The sequence below is a fragment of the Schistocerca gregaria genome, chromosome 1 (genome assembly GCF_023897955.1).
Source record: "Schistocerca gregaria isolate iqSchGreg1 chromosome 1, iqSchGreg1.2, whole genome shotgun sequence".
NCBI lineage: Eukaryota > Metazoa > Arthropoda > Insecta > Orthoptera > Acrididae > Schistocerca > Schistocerca gregaria.
Window position 1 is genome coordinate 720284213 of NC_064920.1, and position 19351 is coordinate 720303563.

At 43.3% G+C, this 19351-nt stretch overlaps 1 protein-coding gene across 1 annotated transcript in view; it reads left to right on the forward strand.

Annotated features, from left to right (window-relative positions):
* Positions 1-9472: 9472 nt before the first annotated feature.
* The window catches only part of LOC126266702 (probable ATP-dependent RNA helicase pitchoune), a 54031-nt gene continuing 44152 nt past the window's right edge, over positions 9473-19351 (forward strand). The window contains exons 1-3 of the mRNA XM_049971148.1: positions 9473-9752; positions 10345-10452; positions 18745-18894. Of these exons, the coding sequence (XP_049827105.1) occupies positions 9656-9752; positions 10345-10452; positions 18745-18894 (355 nt within the window). The 5' untranslated portion in view covers positions 9473-9655. The remainder of the gene's footprint in view (positions 9753-10344; positions 10453-18744; positions 18895-19351) is intronic.

Here is a 19351-nt window from a genome sequence, read left to right on the forward strand (position 1 = left end):
TGTTTCTGTTTTACAAGTTTTTGTTTTGAGATTTTTTTCTTTTTTCGAAATTTGTAGCTCTCAGTCTAACCTATAAAAAATTCCATGCTTTGCCACTGTCAGTGTCTGATATAATTCTTACACTATGCACCAAAGTTCGTAACAGTGTGCGCTTCTATGCTGGTTGATGGCATGCAAGTACAGATGAGTGTGATCAGGCTTTCTATAGGATCCCGTTTCGTTTATAGTGGATGATGACGTTGAGGAAGGGTAGTGCATTGTTTTTTCTGCATCCCCAGTGAACTGGATGCTACTTTTAATGCCACTGAGGTGTTCCAAGAACTCATAAAGTTTCTCATGTATGTGGGGTCAAATGACGAACATGTTGTCAACATACCAAAAGAAACAACTCAGCCTTAATGGCGCCATATCTAAGGAAAAATCTTCAAAATTCTCCATGAAGACGTTTGCAACAGCTGGAGTTAATGGGCTACCCATTGCAATGTCATCTGTCTGATCATAATAATGGCTGTTGTACAGAAAATAAGAAGACATAAGAGAGTGCCTAAATAGCTCGGTCACATCGCTTACAAAGAGTATCAAATCTGACCATAACGACACCTTCGCTAAGACGGAGATGGTTAATTTGGGTGATAAAATCTATTGAGTTTTTAATGCGATGTTCACAATGCCCCACCTGTCAAGTGGGGTTATTGCCCATATGTTTTGCTGGCTTCTATGTTGGTGAACCAATGGTGGATGTAGTGAGGCAGCATGGTGCCATTTCTTGTGGATCTTCAGTAAATAATAATTAGTAGCTAGTCTAGGTGCCTGTGGGAGAAGATTCTTGAGCACACTGTCTTCCACTGAAGAGTGCTCGAGAAGTTCAGATATCTTTCTTCTTGTTCTTGATGTTGGGTCGTTTGGGTATTTCCAATAAGTATCTTTGTCCAGTAGTGAACAGATCTTCATACTATAGTCCACATATTCCAAAGTTATGGTTGCATTGTGCAAGCTATTGGCGTCAGCCCTGATGAATACAGCTCGTTTCACTCCATATTTTGTCCGCTGTTTCATTTCGGAAAGTGTAGACTGCCTGTTCGACATCACTTATTACCTCTCAAAAAGGAATGTCCTGTGTTGAATGTGCGAAATTACGTCATTTCTAAAATGCAATCATTGCACCCATGCCTATATCTCTCACCATCAAGATTTTAATGAAGGTCAAGAGCTGTTTTAAATATCTAAACACACAAATAAATTTCCATTTCACCATAATATTTAGACTGAATGACTAAAGCAAAAAAATTTATCATTATGCTATACTGAAATAAGAAATTGCTTTGCAGTATCGAAGTAATGACTGATCTGCAGTAATATAAACCTCAGCAAATCCACACTCTCAGTCACAATACTTTTTAATCCATTTCGTCACTTCAAACGATTGTGTGTTACTCTATGACAAACAAATGATTGTAAGGTACCAATATTACAAAATGGTAGTTACTACTCACCATATAGCAGAGATGATGAGTCGAAGACAGGTGCAACAAAAAGGCTCTAGGAAAGCTGATTTTCTGTCAACAATGTCTGTCCTGAAATAAACAACATACATACACACACTCATGGAAACACCACTTGTACAAACAAGACCACAGTCACTGGCAGCTCAGCCCAGGCTGCAAGCAGCAGTGCATGATGGGAGAGGCACCTGGGTGAGAGTAAGGAGGAGGCTGGGATGGGGAGAAGGAGGGATAACAGAGTAGGGGTGGGAGACGGTAAAGTGCTGGTATTGGGAACATGCAAGGACAAGATGGAGAGAGGTGAGGCCCTAGGTGTATTTGGGAGGTAATACAGGGCTGGAGGAGAGAGGGAAGGTAGTGGGAAAGGAGATTAACATAGAGATTGAGTGCATTGGTGGAATAGAAGGCTGTGTATGTTCCAATCCACGTTGTCCCTGCATGCTCCCACTAGCAACACTGTAGCGACCCCCTCTCCTACCCCGCAATACCTCCCCCTCGCCATCCCAACCTCCTCCTTACCCCCACCCAGTTGCACTGCAGCTCGCAGTCTGGCTTCCATTCTGAGAGACTGGCAATGTGTGTGTGTGTTTGTGTTGGTGTGTGTGTGTTATCTATTTTCGAAAAGACCTTGTTGGCTGAAAGCTCACTTGCTGACAGCCTTTTTGTTGTGCCTATCTGCAACTCATCATCTCAGCTATATGGCGAGTAGTGGCTATCCTTTCCAAAATGTTGTTAAATTCCATCCTGGATTTTCCATTGTTTAAATGTTAAAATCAGTTCTGAACGCTAGAATGATATTCCTATCATACTGTTTAAGAACGTCATGCTACTTTTTAAGTTTTTATTCACTTAGTTGAAGAGCAAGCAAATTATTTTGGAATAATGTTACCATTTCGTTTACATAAACAAACGATTCCAGTTCTGTGCTGGTGAAGGAACCACAGCAGAATGAGACCAGATCCACCTATCGTCGGTTGCTGAAGTTTGTAGGCGATGGTGGCAAAGCTACATCATACAAGAAAGTTAAACGCTTTTTAACTCCTTAACTTACAATTACGTTGGCTGATAGTGTGCAAGTACGGTGTTTGCATGCAAGTATGGTGTTTGCAGTAAGTGAATGAACGTGTAAATCATGGCTGTGGAGAACAGGCTGTGGATGATATGTGTGCTAATTTCCCAAGCTTCAAAACCTTTTTGGGCAAAGATACATGCTACTAAAACGTAGACTTTGACAGCCGGAAATATCATGTCCATTATAATTATCCAGGTTGTTATGCTGTGGTCAGTTGATGAATTCCATGTCGATTCCCAACGTTTCGTCTCCAATTGCAGGAGACATCTTCAAGGGGTCTGTAGCTCGAATGAAGGTCCAACACACCCACTGGCTCGCTACTGACAGCGAGCCAGTGGGTGTGTTGGACCTTCCATCAAGCTACGGACCCCCTTGAAGATGTCTACCGCAGTCGGAGACACAACGTTGGGAATCGACATGGAATTCATCAACCGACCACGGCATAACAGCCCAGATATTTATAATGGACAAAGTGTGCTGTCACCGCCAGACACCACACTTGCTAGGTGGTAGCCTTTAAATCGGCCGCGGTCCGTTAGTATACGTCGGACCCGCGTGTCGCCACTATCAGTGATTGCAGACCGAGCGCCACCACACGGCAGGTCTAGAGAGACTTCCTATCACTCGCCCCAGTTGTACAGCTGACTTTGCTAGCGATGGTTAACTGACTTCTACGCTCTCATTTGCCGAGACTATAGTTAGCATAGCCTTCAGCTACGTTATTTGCTACGACCTAACAAGGCACCAGTATCCGTACTATTGATATTGTGAATCTTGTACCATACAGAGCGACGTTCTCCATTAATGGATTAAAGTTAAGTATTCCACCAGCTACGTCCGTTTTTTCTCACTTCTAATTCCCTTGTCATGTTCCAGACCTCACGCCAGCCTGCGTGAGCTAAAACCCGTGCATATCGGCCTCCTTTAACCATACGGTTGTCTCTCCTGCCAACCACAACACAAAGATACATGCTGTTGTTATGTGGCAAAGAACTCTAACTGGTTGAAGCTCAGTTTTAAGGATTCAGTTTCCCAGACGAAGATACTCATTAGGGGGAAACATTTTGAAAGATTTTTCGAACTGACATAGTGGTACTGACAGACTACACTGTTCTGAGTGTACATATTTGCAACAGAAATTTAATCTGTCTTCTTAGATTCCTGGCATATGAGGAAATAAATAGCCAAATATTTATGACAAGCAATAAACCTCTGCCTAACTACACTCTCAGTATTTGTTATATATTCAGAAATAACTACTGAAATATCTGTGATAAGCAAGAAATATACCTGTCATTCCTGTGCATTTCAGTGGCAGCAATTTAATCTCTCTTATGTTCCTACCTAACCTTACCCTCAGAAATCGTAAGATATTAGGAAATAACGACCAAATATTTATGAGAAGCACAAACAGGAATGCCATTGCTGGTCGTTTCATCCAGAGGAATTTCATCCTTCATTTCAGAAGTCACAAAATCGAAGAAATTCATTCCTGAGAGAGTGCGTAAATGTGTGTGTATGTTTTATATGTAAATAACAGAATATTGCAGAACATACTACTATTACATACATAAAAAAGTTGCAGCATGCGTTAAAAGCACGAAAATATCAGTACACAGTAGGACGGGAATATTCACTCTAACTGCTCGTAATTTAGAAACCTTGAATATTACCGCCAAGCCGGGTTCGCAAATGCAACAAAAGTGTCGTCACAACTAGTGGCATAGTGCAGTTGCATGGGCGAACTCCCAGATTTTAGTGGCACAACTTAAGAGACTCCAATTCGTTATACTTCGTTGCGCCACTTTCCATCCCTCACTGCACCCTGACGGCAGTATTTCGAAACACAAGCATTCAGTAGCAGTTATCGTGGAGTAATTGCTGCTGCCCTCCTTTCGATTTCAGGATGTTTTCATTTTATTTCTGAATAAAGTGAAAACAATGATCGACAGGTGCACTTTCGCGGCTTCTGGTAGTACATGAACTTTGTGATTTGTGAGATGGAAAATTGTATAAATCGTGGTTTATATTGTGCAGGAAATAGCTCCAGAGTGTTATGTGGCAGCTGTTAAACTTGTCGGGTTCAGCTAAACTGGTGCCTGTCCGACCTTTGCTTAACGTGATTCAGAAGAATAAAGACCTTGCGAGCGCGTATCTGACGACGCCAGGCATGCATGGACTGATCGGAGTTACAAAATTTGCTTCTGGCCTCTACAGAAGGATCCTTAATCCTGGAAAAACTTCCGTAGTTATTGGAGAGAAAACAGTACTCGTCCACACAAGCCAGGAGGCACGGAACTACCAATTAACTCAAAAAACGAGGAATAATAATAATAAACAGAACTTATATAAAAGCTACAAAACACAGCGCCTCTAGAGGTTGGGCGCGGAACTACACAGACGTCGTGTACAGTAATTACGACCGCACAGCCCTGCAATGACACACGCGCACGCACCACACATACACACACCGGCGAGCTTGAATTAGCGCGCGGCAAGCGTCGCTACATCAGCCTCCCCGGGCGGAAGCGGAGCCTCGGCATACCGCGTCGGAAAGTGCACCCGACGTCCAGAACGGGTCGTCCGCGTCGGAAGAGGAGAAACAGCGTCAGGAGGCGGATGCAAGTGCTGCGTTGAGCGGCGGACGTTGAAGAGCCGGCGCCGGAGATGAAGTGTCAGTGTCTGGAACAGCGGTAGGTGGATGCATACGACGAGGTGCCGCTAGTGGGGTGTCAGGAAAAACATACGAAGGTTTAACTCGATTCAACGCAACAGTTGTGGTTTTGCCGTTCACTAGGATATCCATCGTGTGGGCACTGCACTGTAGCACTTCGTATGGACCAGACTAAGGAGCTTGTAGAGGCGGCATTATTCCAGGTCCTGGTTCCCGAAAGTGGGCGGGTTGCAATGACGTGTGGCTTTCGGAGGGCGAATCTTTGATACATGGTCCCTCAAGCGTCGCAAGAAATCCGGCTTGCCAGTAGCAACTGTCTCTATGGCGTCAGCGTCTACAAAGTCACCAGGAAGGCGCAGTGTTTCTCCATAAACCAGTTCTGCCGCTGACAACCTCAGGTCTAGTTTGAAAGTCGTCTGTAAGCCTAACAAGACCACTGGTAGTGCGGTTGTCCAGCTTTCTTCGTGGCACATCAGCGCGGCCTTCAAACAATGGTGCTAGCGTTCGATCATTCCGTTGCTTGCTGGGTGATAACTTGTGGTCTTATGGTGGGTGTAACCACAGAACTCGGCCAGCTGTGAGAACAGGTCTGATTCAAATTGCCGTCCGCGGCCTTCAAACAATGGTGCTAGCGTTCGATCATTCCGTTGCTTGCTGGGTGATAACTTGTGGTCTTATGGTGGGTGTAACCACAGAACTTGGCCAGCTGTGAGAACAGGTCTGATTCAAATTGCTGTCCGCGGTCAGTGGTAATATGTAGTTGTCACCAAAGTCTTGCCAACCAAGTCATTGCAAAAGCGGAAGCTAATGTGTCTGCTGTGATATTATCCACCGGCACTGCCTCCGGCCAACGTGTAAAACGGTCGATCATTGTAAACAGATATCTTTGTCCGTTCGAAGGTGGAAGTGGTCCGACTACATCCAAATGAACGTGGGCAAAGCGGGCGGTGATATCAGGAAAATCGTCGATCGGCGCGTGTACATGGCGGTTAATCTTGCAGCGTTGGCACTGAAGAGAAGATCGGACCCGCTCGCGGCAGACTTTTTGTATGCCCTGCCACACGAAACGTTGCGATACTAGGCGGAATGTCGGGCGTACCCCTGGATGGCACAATCCATGTACTGTATCAAAGGCTTGTCTTCTAAAAGCCGGCGTCAGAAAGGGACGAGGTCGGCAGCGAGAAACGTCGCAGTATAGCTGTGATCTTCCCCCGGAACATCAACGAGTTTCAGTTGCAATGCGGAAGCCGTATCTTTAACATAGGCAAGGAGTTCTTCGTCGTCCCTCTGTGCCTGTGTCAGTGCAGGAAAGTCTATGGTACTGGTAACACTGCTGATCCGTGACAGGCAATCCGCAACAATGTTGTCGATCCCAGAAATATGTCTAATGTCGGTAGTAAACTGGGCCATGAACTCAAGGTGATGAAATTGATGGGGGGAGCAGTTGACACTATTCCACTTGGGGGCGGAAATATTTCACTGCTTGGTATACCGCCAGGAGCTCACAGTCATATGTTCTCCATTTTCTCTGTGCAGGCGAAAGCTTGTGGGAATAATATGGCAGTGGCTGCCATTGTTGTAACGCGGCTCCGATCGCCGTCTGGCTCGCGTCTACGACAATTGCTAATGGCGCGTCGAGCCGTGGGTGTGTGAGAAGCGCCGCATTGGCCATGCTCTTCTTTGTTGCCTCGAACGCAGAACACAGGTCCTCTGTCCACTGTATCAGAGACTTGTTATTTACTTTAGGGCCTGATGATGCCGCCGTCAAAGGTTCCTGCAGCTCCACAGCGTGGGGAAGGTGTCGTCGATAAAAATTGAGCATCCCCAAAAAAACGACATAATTCTTTGATCACAGAGGAAGAGAGCCTTCAGCAGAAATCTTATGACCAAGAAATGTCACCTCTGACTGCCCAAAAACACACTTGTCCACGTTCAAGACGACACCGTAACGCTCCAATCGCTCGAAAATCTCTCGCAGAGGTTGTCAGTGTTGTTCATGGTCAGCAGAGAACACTAACACATCGTCCAGGTAGGCGAAACAAAATGGCAGCCCCTGGAGAACCGAGGCTATAAACCTTTGCCAGGTCTGAGCGGCATTGCGTAAACCGAAAGTCATAAATTTGCTTTCAAATAAACCGAAAGGCGTTATTATTGCAGTCTTTGGAATGTCGTCATGGGCCACCGGAGTCTGTGTATACGCTTTAGCGCACACCAGAACTGTGAACACCGTGGCACCATGTAAAGCGTGATTATAATCCCTCAGTAACGGAACGGGATATCTGTCCGGCACTGTTCGCGCGTTAAGCGCACAATAGTCACCGCATGGGCGCCAAGCTTCACCCTTCTTCGGAACAAGATGCAATGCGGAGGACCACGGGCTCTTAGATGGCCGCATTATGCCCTCGCTAATCATGGCGTCAAATTCTGCCTTCGCTATCGACAATCGGCCCGGAACGAGACGCCTAGGTCGACATGCTACTGGAGGACCATCAGTCGCTTGAATGTGATGCGCTGTCAGGCGGTATGAACCTGGGAGCGCCGGGCGGCCTGGTCAAGTTCGGATAGTTAAGCAGTAATTCGGTGTACTCACCCTCCGTAACATGGACCAACTTGGCACTGTGCGTTGCGGTGTTGCGACAGAAACCCGTGACTTCTAAGCCAGTGACGCTGTCTACCAAGCGTGCGTTCGCGACGTGCGGCAGCAGGTGGTAGTGCGCCAGGAGGTCAGCCCAGACGATCGCCTCCGTGACGTCATCCACTGCAAAATTCCACTCGTACGGGTGACGTAGGCCGAGATTAAGCTCCATCCTCTGTGTGCCATATGTTACGATGGAAGAATTGTTGGCAGCCGTCAGACGGAAGGCAGTTGGCGGCCGGCAACGATGTATGGCTGTTCGTGGTATGATACTCAGGTCCGACCCAGTGTCAATTAAAAACTTTACGCCGGAACTCCTATCGGTAACGAACAGGCGCTTGGAGGATAACTGGCAGTCGGTTGCGCCTATTGTCGACCGCCGGAGGTGTTTGGGTGCGAGCATGGTGATGTGCACTTCCTTGCCTGATCGCTGAATCGTCGGTGGTGCCAGCACAACGGCACCTCGCCTTGCGGAGTGGTAGTAACGCCGGAAGATCTGCTTCTCGAACGCCGCCGTCTGTATCGGCTTCTTCTATTGTCGTCGTCGTCACGTGCCAGCAGCGCATTGACCTGGGCGCACAAAAGCTCTCAACCTTGGCCGCGAGTGAATCATGATCGGCCCGTGCTACAGGCGCGGTACTGTTTGTACTGTTGTCCAACGCCGCGACTGCGCTAACCTGAACCGGTGTTATCGCGTCCTGAATCCGGTCTGCTATCTGCGCCACGTCATACAGCGGCATGTCCGTTTGTGAGGTGATTATGGCCTCATGTACACAGGCGTCATGTACAGTAATTACGACCGCACAGCCCTGCACTGACACAAGCACACACACGACACATACCGGCGAGCTTGAATTAGCGTGCGGCAGCGTTGCTACAAACTAAACATTAGTTATTTGAAATGCTTGCACAAACAAATAGAATAAGATACTGTAATCTTGAAAGAATGGCATGTCTGCAATGATATTTGCATTGCAACTGTCCATTAGTTTGCCATTGCATACAAGGTTTTCGTGTCCGAGTGTTAATTCGGTTATAAATGTGTTTGTAGCCCTTGATTTATCCGTGTGTGAAATGTATTTTCGGATTCAACATTTGGGTTTCATCTTCCTTGTACTTACCTCTTGTCACAGCTCTAATGCCACAACGCTCATTATAAAATTCATACCCTCCCACATGATTTCAACTTACGCTATATTGTAAGTTGTGCAACTATGTAGAATTTGTGGCATCATGTGTGATCGGTAGCGGACAATGGAACTACAGAAAGCCACAATCTGTAACGCTACATTAGTTGCGCTACCTCTGATACTTAGTATTGTTCATCTTGTAGTGGCTTGTGTCGCTGATGTGTCATTATTGATACGTAATTATAAGAAATCGAGCCGAGCTTGACTTTGGTGAATAATCTCCAGTGTACTGTTGCCTTGAAACAGTTTACAAGTAAGTCTGCGAAACATGACAAAAGAAATTCGTCAAATGAATAAGGCGCCTGTTGCATGGTCGCACCCTGTACACATCATTTTGACCTCACTTTGACGCTTGCTTTCCACGCTATAGAACCTCTTGCTGCTGAAACTCTTTGGACTTAGAGCCGCTCTTTCTCGTTGGCTATAGGACAATAGCATACGCAGAACTCTGCAGCTTACATGTCTTTGGTGCAATAATAAAAACGTGTGTTCGTGTAGTGGACGTTGCGTGTGGGCTTTGGAGGTTATGTTGTGATCGCGCTGCAGTGTTTAACAAGTTTAAATCTGTAATTAACTGTCAACATGCCTTTGCCAGAGAAAGTTTTGATGCGTAAAATAAAAAAGCGTGAGAAGAAGAAGCTTAAACTTCTGCAGACGAAGGCACAGGACACCGAAGAAAGTAAGGCGTCTTATTTACATCCAGCTCGTGTTTGTTGTTTATGTGCATTTCAAGTTAGGAACTAATTGAAAAATAAAATATATTTTAGTACTAGGATGTATATTTAATTTTCATGCTGTGTGCATCAGTTAACAATTTTTGACATTTGTTGACTGAAAGGTAGTATACACTAATAGAAATACCACACTTACCCCATGTTATATATTGAACGTACTGTCTACGTGTAACTTTACAGTCAGTCTGCGGATTAGTACGTTTGCGACATTCAAGACACCTCATCTTTACTGTATTGTATCCGAAATTATTGTAAAATCAAACGTGTAAATATTGACACGCCGTTTACTGTAAAGTTAAGTACAGTTGCGAATATCATCGGTGAGATAAACCTGTACGACCCTCATGTTCTCCATTGTATCTGCTACTGGTGAAGTGACTGATAGAAACTACAGTTGTTTGTGAACATGGTTTTATGTGATGTGTGTCATAAGGTGAAAGAGTGTGTACAAGAGATTTTTATATTTGTTGCTTGATGTTCACATCTTATGTGGCCAAGCCTGCTGAGAAAACTATAGTTGTGTAATTACTATTTCAGGCATAGATGAAAGTGCAGAAGATACGTTGCCCACGCTTGTGACAAAAGAATCTCTTCAGAATGATACAGCCAAAAGGAAACACGAAAACGATGAAGAATCCAATAAACGTATGTATTTAACAAGTATTTTTTTTGCATGATACCGAATGTGTCTATTTACGGTTTAGTACACTCCATCAGTGAAAAACATGACTATGTACTGACCTTTTACATTATCGTCTTAAGCTACTTTAGGACGATTTGAGTCTGCGTTATTACTGTGGTAACTTGGGTTTATTTGACTGTGGGTAGTAATGTCTGTCATGTGGATTTGGAAGTGTTTTCAGTGCGTTGTTACCTCTTTTTTCTGTTGTTTATGTGTTTGGTGAGTAGTTTGGAGGCTTTTGTTGCTGGGTTTTATATTTCTTGTATTTCAGTTTGATTTTAATTGCTATATTGGTCAAGGGAAATGTCGTGATTCCACTTTTCAGAGTGAAGGTGCCAATTTCTTGGTATTGAGGGCTTTGTTTGAGCTATATTGGTCAAGGGAAATGGCAGATTATACTTTTTGGAGTTGCTGTTATTGATTTTTCGGTAATATGGGCTTTGTTTGAACTATAGGCCTACTGGTAGAGTGAAGTGCACACACTTTCCACAAAACACCTAATGACAAGTGCGGGAAATGGGGTGTTTTGGGGTGGAGGCAAACTAAATATAAACAAATTTAGCCACCCACCCCCATATAAAACCACTCAAAAGGCGAAAAGAACCGACATCACAAAACTCCCCAAATCCACTAAACACAATACCATCTGGAATCGGACACTTCCCTTGACCAATATAGCTCAACAGCAGCTCCCGATCCCATAAATTAGGATCAAACACTTCCCTTGGCCTATATAGCTCAAAAAAAGTCTCCTGATACCAATACCAACATACACAGCCACACATTGGGATCGAACACTTACCTTGACCTGCACACTGTTACTTTTATCAGTCATATCCATTCCTGAACAACAGCAACAACAGATTAATTTGACTAAAATTACCACACGATGTACAGCGAACAACACTAAATTAACCTTCACACAAAATCGTTAAAACTCACTGAAACGAACTCCACTACAAACATAGCCGACACTCGAAAAATTCTGGATAATGAGTAAAAGCAAACAGCCCATTACACCACACAAACGAAAACCGTGAACATACCATCAGAGAGCACAACAAACCACAACACGATGACATCTACGAACACGCCACACTCACAAACCAAACTCCGTGGCGTCATTACGCCACACACGCAATAGGCTTACGTCACGGGTCAAAGCCGACACGTGGGGTCGGACGCTTCTGTTGACCCGGCATTTCCACCATACTAGGTCAAAGCAGATGGGTGGAATTGGATACTTCCCTAATACCTTTGTTGATTCAAGTCAAGTAATTGCAAATTAGCCTACCCCATCTAATGCAGGGCACTAGGACTCGCTATGAATACATAATTTGGATCTAGACTGAAGTTGCAGAAGCCAGTGTGCACTACTTTTATTTCTATGATTTTTTCATTAATACACTTATAAAGGTAAATGAAGCATAGTTACTAATGTTGTTGGAATAAATTTTGTTATTTAGGATCTCATAATTCATTTATTTAAATGAGAGTTCCAGTTAACCCTGATATATAGTACACTTAACCCAGCCATTCGGGTTAAATGGTCCAAAAGTAGAGTAAAAGTTTTTCTCTAGTTCTGTAAAACCTGTGTGGGGTGACGTAAAAATCACCCCTCACTGTCTTCTTCAGTTTCCCATCCCAGCGAGGGTGATCATACAGGTGCATTGTCACTAAATTTCTTGTTGTAGCGAGTACAGAAATTCCTCCACAATCAGTGTGTTGGTAACACAGTTATTTGAGGGCCAAGATATTTCTGCAATACCTCTGACAGTTTTCCAAAAATTGTGAAGTGTGTTCCAAGAAAACACCACATTCTTATGTGTTTTTTTCATGTCCATACCCCTCACCAAACCAAGCTTTAAAGCTAAACATCTGCCAGACCTCCAGTCTTTTGGTTTATTAGTTACTATATTTTTTAGTTCTCTACTGTTTTAAGAGTTACTTACAAAATATACATTTTCAAGTGACTGTATCATTTACAAAAATTAAGATAAAATGACAATATTTTATTTTATTTTTTTTTTTTTTGATGCATATGATAAAGAGAGGGCTAACACATATATTTTTCTACAGAAATTCATGATAATGAATTGACATGCATTGTATAATTTGAGATGAAATTGCCCGGTAATCAATTTCTTCCCACACTTGATGCAGCATATCGGGCTTATCTTGTGCAACAGCAGCGTAGATTCAGTTTTTGAGGTTGGCTAAGTTGTTTGGAGGGGAGGAACGTACACACAGTCTTCAGTGAAACCCCAGAGAAAGAAATCCAGTGGTGTATAGTCAGGGGAGTGAGGTGGCCATGCAATCGGACCTTCACAGCAAGTCGACTGACCTAGGAAGCAATTTTTGAGGAAACTTTGAACTTTTGTGAGAAGATGAGGTGATGCACCATCTAGCTGGTGGTAAACCATACCATCTGTCATCTTCATGTTACTGTGTTTCCTCACCGACATTGTGTCCGAAGAAGAGTTCAAGCCGAGCACAAAACTCTATGCAGAGTGATTCATGTGTAAGTTCTCATTCATTTGTTATAAGCAGAAGAGAGCTTGAAACAGCATTGACATCATGGTTATTTTACACTAGAAATTCAGTGCTGTGCAATATGCAGAATGTTGAACACTTTACACAGGTATAGTCCACTTTGATTGCAGTAAGTACTAACAAGTACTAGCCAGACCAATAAAAATGTTTTCAAACATATCCAGATACACAATACCAGCAACAGTTTTTTCCGTGAAGAAAGGAGGACTGTATATTTTAGATTTGCTAAGGGCACAAAACACATCGACTTCAGAGCTGTCATGAACATGTTTTTGATGCAAAATTTATGCCAAACGATTGTTACAGAGTTTTTCCTGAAACCAATATACATAGTGAGCACACTCTGTACTTGTGAAAGTAACCATTTTCACTGTGCACTATGCTGGTGCTCCTGGTGGCAGAATGGGGTACTGAAGCACTATGTGAATCAGACTTAAGGTTGTTCACTACAAAATGACAAATCTACTGATTCTGTAAGTTATCTCAATAAATTTCTGTATCATTCTAAAGTTGTAAAGCCCATTTGATTCCCTCTATATTACATTTGAGAGTGACAAATAGACCTGACTTCCTTGGTGATGTGCATGTGAAAACTGGTATCAGTGACCATGAGGCAGCTGTAGCAGTAATGATTACCCAAGTACATAGGGCTCTAAACAAGTCAGAAGATGTATACATTCAATGACCTAGATAAAAAAAGCTGTAGTGTGTAGTGTTGTATCTCAATGAAGGACTTGAAGCTTTACCGGACAGAAGCATGTGGAAGAACTGTTGATGAAGTTCAAAAGAGTAATTGGGTGGATGTGTACCCAGCGGAACAATTCATAGTGGTAGGGGCCCTCCATAGTATGCGGTCACTGTAAAGAAACATCTGAAGACAGAGGCAAATGCATAATAAGAGGAAAACATAGCACATGGCTTTAGATAGATAGAGAGATGCTAAATGAGACACATTTAGCTGTCAAGACAGCAATGCAGGAAACATTCAGTGATCACCATAGCAGAATATTGTCAAATTATCTTTCATAAAAGCTGAATAAGGCTGATGGTGGCACCAAATTTAGTGTCCACTCTCTCGTGGATAAGGCAAGAACTGAAATGGAGGATAGCAAAGTAAAAGCAGAATTGCCTAACTCTGTTTCAAATTTTCCTTTACAAAGGAAAACCCAGGAGAACTGCCTCAATTTAGTCCTCAAACCACTGAAAAGATGTGTGGAATAAGTGTTCATGTCAGTGTCATTGAGAAAAATCTGAAGTTGTTAAAACTGAACAAAGCTCCAGGGCCTGCATGCCCAGTAGCTGGAAGAAAGTGCAGGGCACACCTATTTACAAGTAGGGAAGAAACAAGGATTTGTTGTAGAATGTTACAACGTATTCTGAACACAAATATAATGAGATACCTCGATCAGAATGACCTCTCCCATGGGTTCCAAAAATATTGATCTTGTGAAACCCAACTTTCACATTTCTTGCATGATATACTGAAAGCTTTGTATCGAGGCAGTATTATCAAAATTACAGTCATATATAGTATCAAGTGAAATTTGTGACTGGATTGAGAATTTTTTTGATATGGAGGACGCATGAATTTGTCTTGGGTGGGGGTGTAGAAGTTACTTCGAGTGTGACCCAGGTGAGTGTGCTAAGACCTTTGCTGTTCAGCTTTTAAATTAATGACCTTGCAGACAACATTAATAGTTACCTCAAACATTTTGCATATGATGCAGTTATCTGTAATGAAGTTCTTTCCGAAACAACTACCAAATTGTAATATAAGACTTCGAAATATCTCGAAAACCATGGTGGGAGGCAAATTTGAAATCTTCATTAGGAACCTCTTTTTTTTATTGCAGGATATGATTCTATGGCAGAATTACATACATTTTGTCTCAAGCATTTTCTTTGTTTCGTTAGAGATGGCGCTCTAACTGGAGGAATAGAAGTGGGTACACAGTTGTAATTTACAATGTGCTGCTCAATGGCCCTTGAATATCCAATGGCATGTGGGACCTCATCTCCATGCTGCGAGGGTATTACAGATCAGTATTTTACAACTTGTAATTGGAAACCCCAAATGAAATGTTGTATTCCTCTGATATATTGAACAGGGGATTACTCAGTGTGCAATTGTGTCCGTGCCTGTAGGCGAACGCTACTCTACGTTCTCAATTAGACTAAGTGTTCAAACATAATACTGCCAACTGCAATACATTTAGTGATCAGTTTTTCAAATAACCGTACACAGGAAGTGTCTGCACAGGCTTTTGTGATGTGGTTGACCATGGCATTTTGGCGCTTGTTGGTCCACCTTATCTTTTAAACAAACCACAGAAAGAAATCTGGCAACCTAGTGGGCCAAGTAATAGGACCACCCCTGCTGATTCACCGACCTGTGTAAAGACAATCTAATACCTCCCACGCTTCAGTTGTGTAATGCACTGGTCAGCCCTCATGCTGAAACCATGTACGTTGTTGTATGTCCAGGGTAACATTCTGCAGTAGCACTAGTAGTTCCTGTTCCAAAAACATTTGATATTTGTGTCCATTCAAAGTGCCCTCAATAAAAAAAGAACTGCGGAAGTGGATACGGGAAGACATGCATGCTATTCGCAGTTATAACATTTTAAACTGCTTCTGCCTCAAGGTGGGTCTGGGTGACCCTTGAACCTACCTCTGTTGCTGGCTGCTTTGGCCATCCTTCTTTTACTCTGTTTCAATGGATTTTGGGTGTGGTTAGTATTGCGACTCGCCGATCTTTCAAAGTGCTGCCGCGCAGTTAAGCACGTCCTCTACATTCGGCGCTGTCTGCCAGTCATGCAGCAGCAGCGCCACCTAAGGGAACAGCCAGTGGCCGCTAGACTCGGACTCAGTTATGATTTGACTGTTAAAGTGTACAAACGTCTCACTATGTTTACTTGATCTGTGACTTTCATGTATTGCGTCTGCCTTGAAATATATTTGTTCAACTTATTACAATTGGTGACGAGGTAGTGTATTTTCTTTCCCATCGTTGACCCACATGTTTCCATGGCTACTTTAGAGCAACTATTGCAAGGTCTCGTAGAACAGCAAATGCTTCTCGCAAATGCGATTTGTGATTTTGTCACGGCATCTCTCGTCATTGTCTCTACCTACTTTTCCTCCTTACGACGAGACACCAGAAGACTGGTCTGATTATGAAAAACGTCTTCCACAGCACTTCTTGGCATTTCATGTCGCTGACGAACAAGCATGTAAGTCTCTGTTCCTTTCATGGATTTCACCTCAAATGTATCGGTTGTTGTCGCAATTGGCTCCTTTGAAAGATCCTGCGTCTTTGTCCTTTGCTGAAATGTGCTCACTTCTGTCCATCTATTTTCAAAAGCAAACGCATGTGGTAGCCTCTCGTGTTGCCTTTTATCGTTGTCAAAAACAACTGAATCAATCCTATCGCACTTGGGCTGCTGAACTTATGGCCTCATTCGAAAGTGTCAATTTTTTGCTGAAGTTCACAAAGAGTCCTACGCCGATTCCATGGTATGGGATGCTATTATCCGATCGGCGCGCACAAAGAAGTTAGGCAACGTGCCCTTCAGTTGGCAAATCCGACTCTAGATGAAGTCCTATCTATCACTCACTCTTTTGTAATTTCATGTGCCGCTGGCGCGCAAATAGAGGCATGGGGCGATGTTGGGGAAATACAATCTCTGTGCGATGTGGACGAAGCGTGTGGTGTGTCCCCCGCCAGCTGACGTGGCCGCAGTATGCTCCCATGCACAGCCTTGGCCTAACCTTAAACAAACCTCTAAGAAACTGCAGCAAAACCCACGGCAACTTCCTTCATGTCCTCGGTGTTTTACAAAACATTCATGAGAAGATTGTCCACAACGTTGGACCGTGTGTCACAAATGCAAAAAAAGATGTTATGTGTCATCTGTTTGCAGATCCGACCGCATACATGATGTTCATGAACATGATGCTGATTCTGTGTTGTCTGTCAATTGTACTTCTTCCCTTTCAGGAAGTTATTCCTCACTGTACAAATACTTGGTCGAGATGTTCGCATGCACGTGGATACTGGTTCTGCTGCCACTATCATCAATTCTCAGGCACATCTTCAGTTGTGTTCTCCTATCCTGTCCCCTGTCACTAGGCAATTACGGACTTAAAATAAACAGAAGATTTCTCTCTTGGGATAATTTGATGCTGAGGTATCTTACAAATCTGTCGTTCGCACTGTTCCCATATTTGTGGTCGACCATAGTAATGGGGAGAATCTTTTTGGTTTCGATGCCTTTCGCGTTTTTGGCTTCTCCATAGACGACTCTGCCAATATCGTCTCTGATGCTATTCCTTATGCTCAATTGGATTCCTTGTCGACGACATTTTCGTCCCTTTTTTTCTCCTGGGTTAGACCGTGCAAACGACTTTGAAGCTCATATCACACTCAAACCCACTGCTCGGCCTAAGTTTTTTCGGGCTCGGCCCATTCCTGTGGCTCTTCATAATCAGGTCAAACAGAAGCTGGATCGCCTCACTGCTTCAGGGGTCTTGCTTCCTGTCACTTCCAGTGAGTGGTCGTCTCCTGCCAAATGGTGTTATTCGTCTCTGTGGCGATTTCAAAGCCACTGTAAATGTTCAGTGCCTTATCGTCGCTTACCCTATGCCTCGACCTGAAGAATTGTTCACTAAACTTGCTGGAGGCTAGTATTTTTCTAAACTTGACCTGTCAGAAGCTTATCATCAACTTCATCTCGACGCTGCTTCCCAGCAGTTTCTGGTCCTTAACACGCCTTTAGGCCTCTATCAATACCAACTATTGCCATTCGGGGTTGCCAGCGCCTCTGCTCTCTTTCAGCAATTCTTGGAACAGTTATTGCTAACAGTCCCTGGGTGATGTTGCTTCACCAGATGAACCATCTTTTGACTAAGGAGGGACGGATGACTCCTCGTCTAGTCCCCTAATCCCAATAGTCAACCAGTCAAGACTGAGTGCAACAGAGACAACACAGACTAGCAATGTCTGTGAAAGTGCACACTGCCTTGTTTGCTGGGGTAAGGCTGATAGTGGATATCGACCCAAAGTCTTGAACTTCTATTCATTCTACTGCTTTCGTCAGCCACTGCACCAAGTGTCTTCATGGAGTTTGTGATTAATAACAAGTTTTTAGATGTTCTGTATTTAGCAGTGAATGGTAAACAAAGTAGCAAGAGTGTGAAAATTGGTAACCCACAAACTGCTTTGTAAAGTCCTTTTGTGTGTAGATAAAAATGTCAGTTGTGTTCCAATTCTGCTTTTCAGAAATCCAGTCTGAGGAAAATGTTTGCCATTACAGCTATTGGGTATTAATTCACACCGAGTGAGGTGGCGCAGTGGTTAGCACACTGGCCTCACATTCAGGAAGACGACAGTTCAAACCCGCGTCTGGCCATGCTGATTTAGGTTTTGCATGATTTCGCTACATCACTTTAGGCTGGGATGGTTCCTTTGACAGGGTGCAACCGACTTCCTTTCCCATCCTTCCCTAACCCGGTGAGAGCGATGACCTCTCTGTTTGGTCTCTTCCCCCAAATCAACCCAATCCAAACCCCATTAATTCACTACAACTAAATCAGATTTAGTTATTTAGTACATTAGTACATGTTCGATTTGCTTCTTCTTTATAGCATATAAGTTCAACTCTTTTTTAACGTTATTGACAAACTAAATTTTTTCATTGCAGACGAGAAGAAAAAGAAAAAAAAGAAAAAGAAAATTGAGGAAGAGGAGGAAGATAGTGAAGAACTTGCAGAGAACGCAGATGTAGAGAGAGAATCTGGAAATGAAGCTATGGAGAGCGCAGAAAATGATAGCCAGGACATTGGGAAAAAATGTACGTATATTTTGTTGTAAATCTGCAGTGTATTGTGTTTTGTGGGTTGTTGAAGTAGAGTGGATAGTTTGTTAGTGCTCCCATGTATTACTGAGTAAAAGGGTAGAGTCAGCAGTGAAAGTCAACATTTAATGAGAAAATCATTTGTTCACATTCACAGCGTAAACTGAAAATGGAGCACATTGGTAGAGAAAATTGAAGAATCTAGAACAACTTGGAAGTTTGTTGGTAATACTGTCTTAAAATTTTCTAAAACTCAAATTGCAAATCTTTGTGGGAGGTGAGAAACAAAGCTGGAACCTGAGTAAGGACAACCAAAGACTCCAGCCACCACAATCAGAATGTGTTTGCAACATATTCACTGCTATGGTCAAGTCTATCCAGTCTGCAGTGTGCTTGTGGAATGTTAAAGTCACAGGCTGATACATATGTCAGAAGAATGAGTAGATGAACTAGT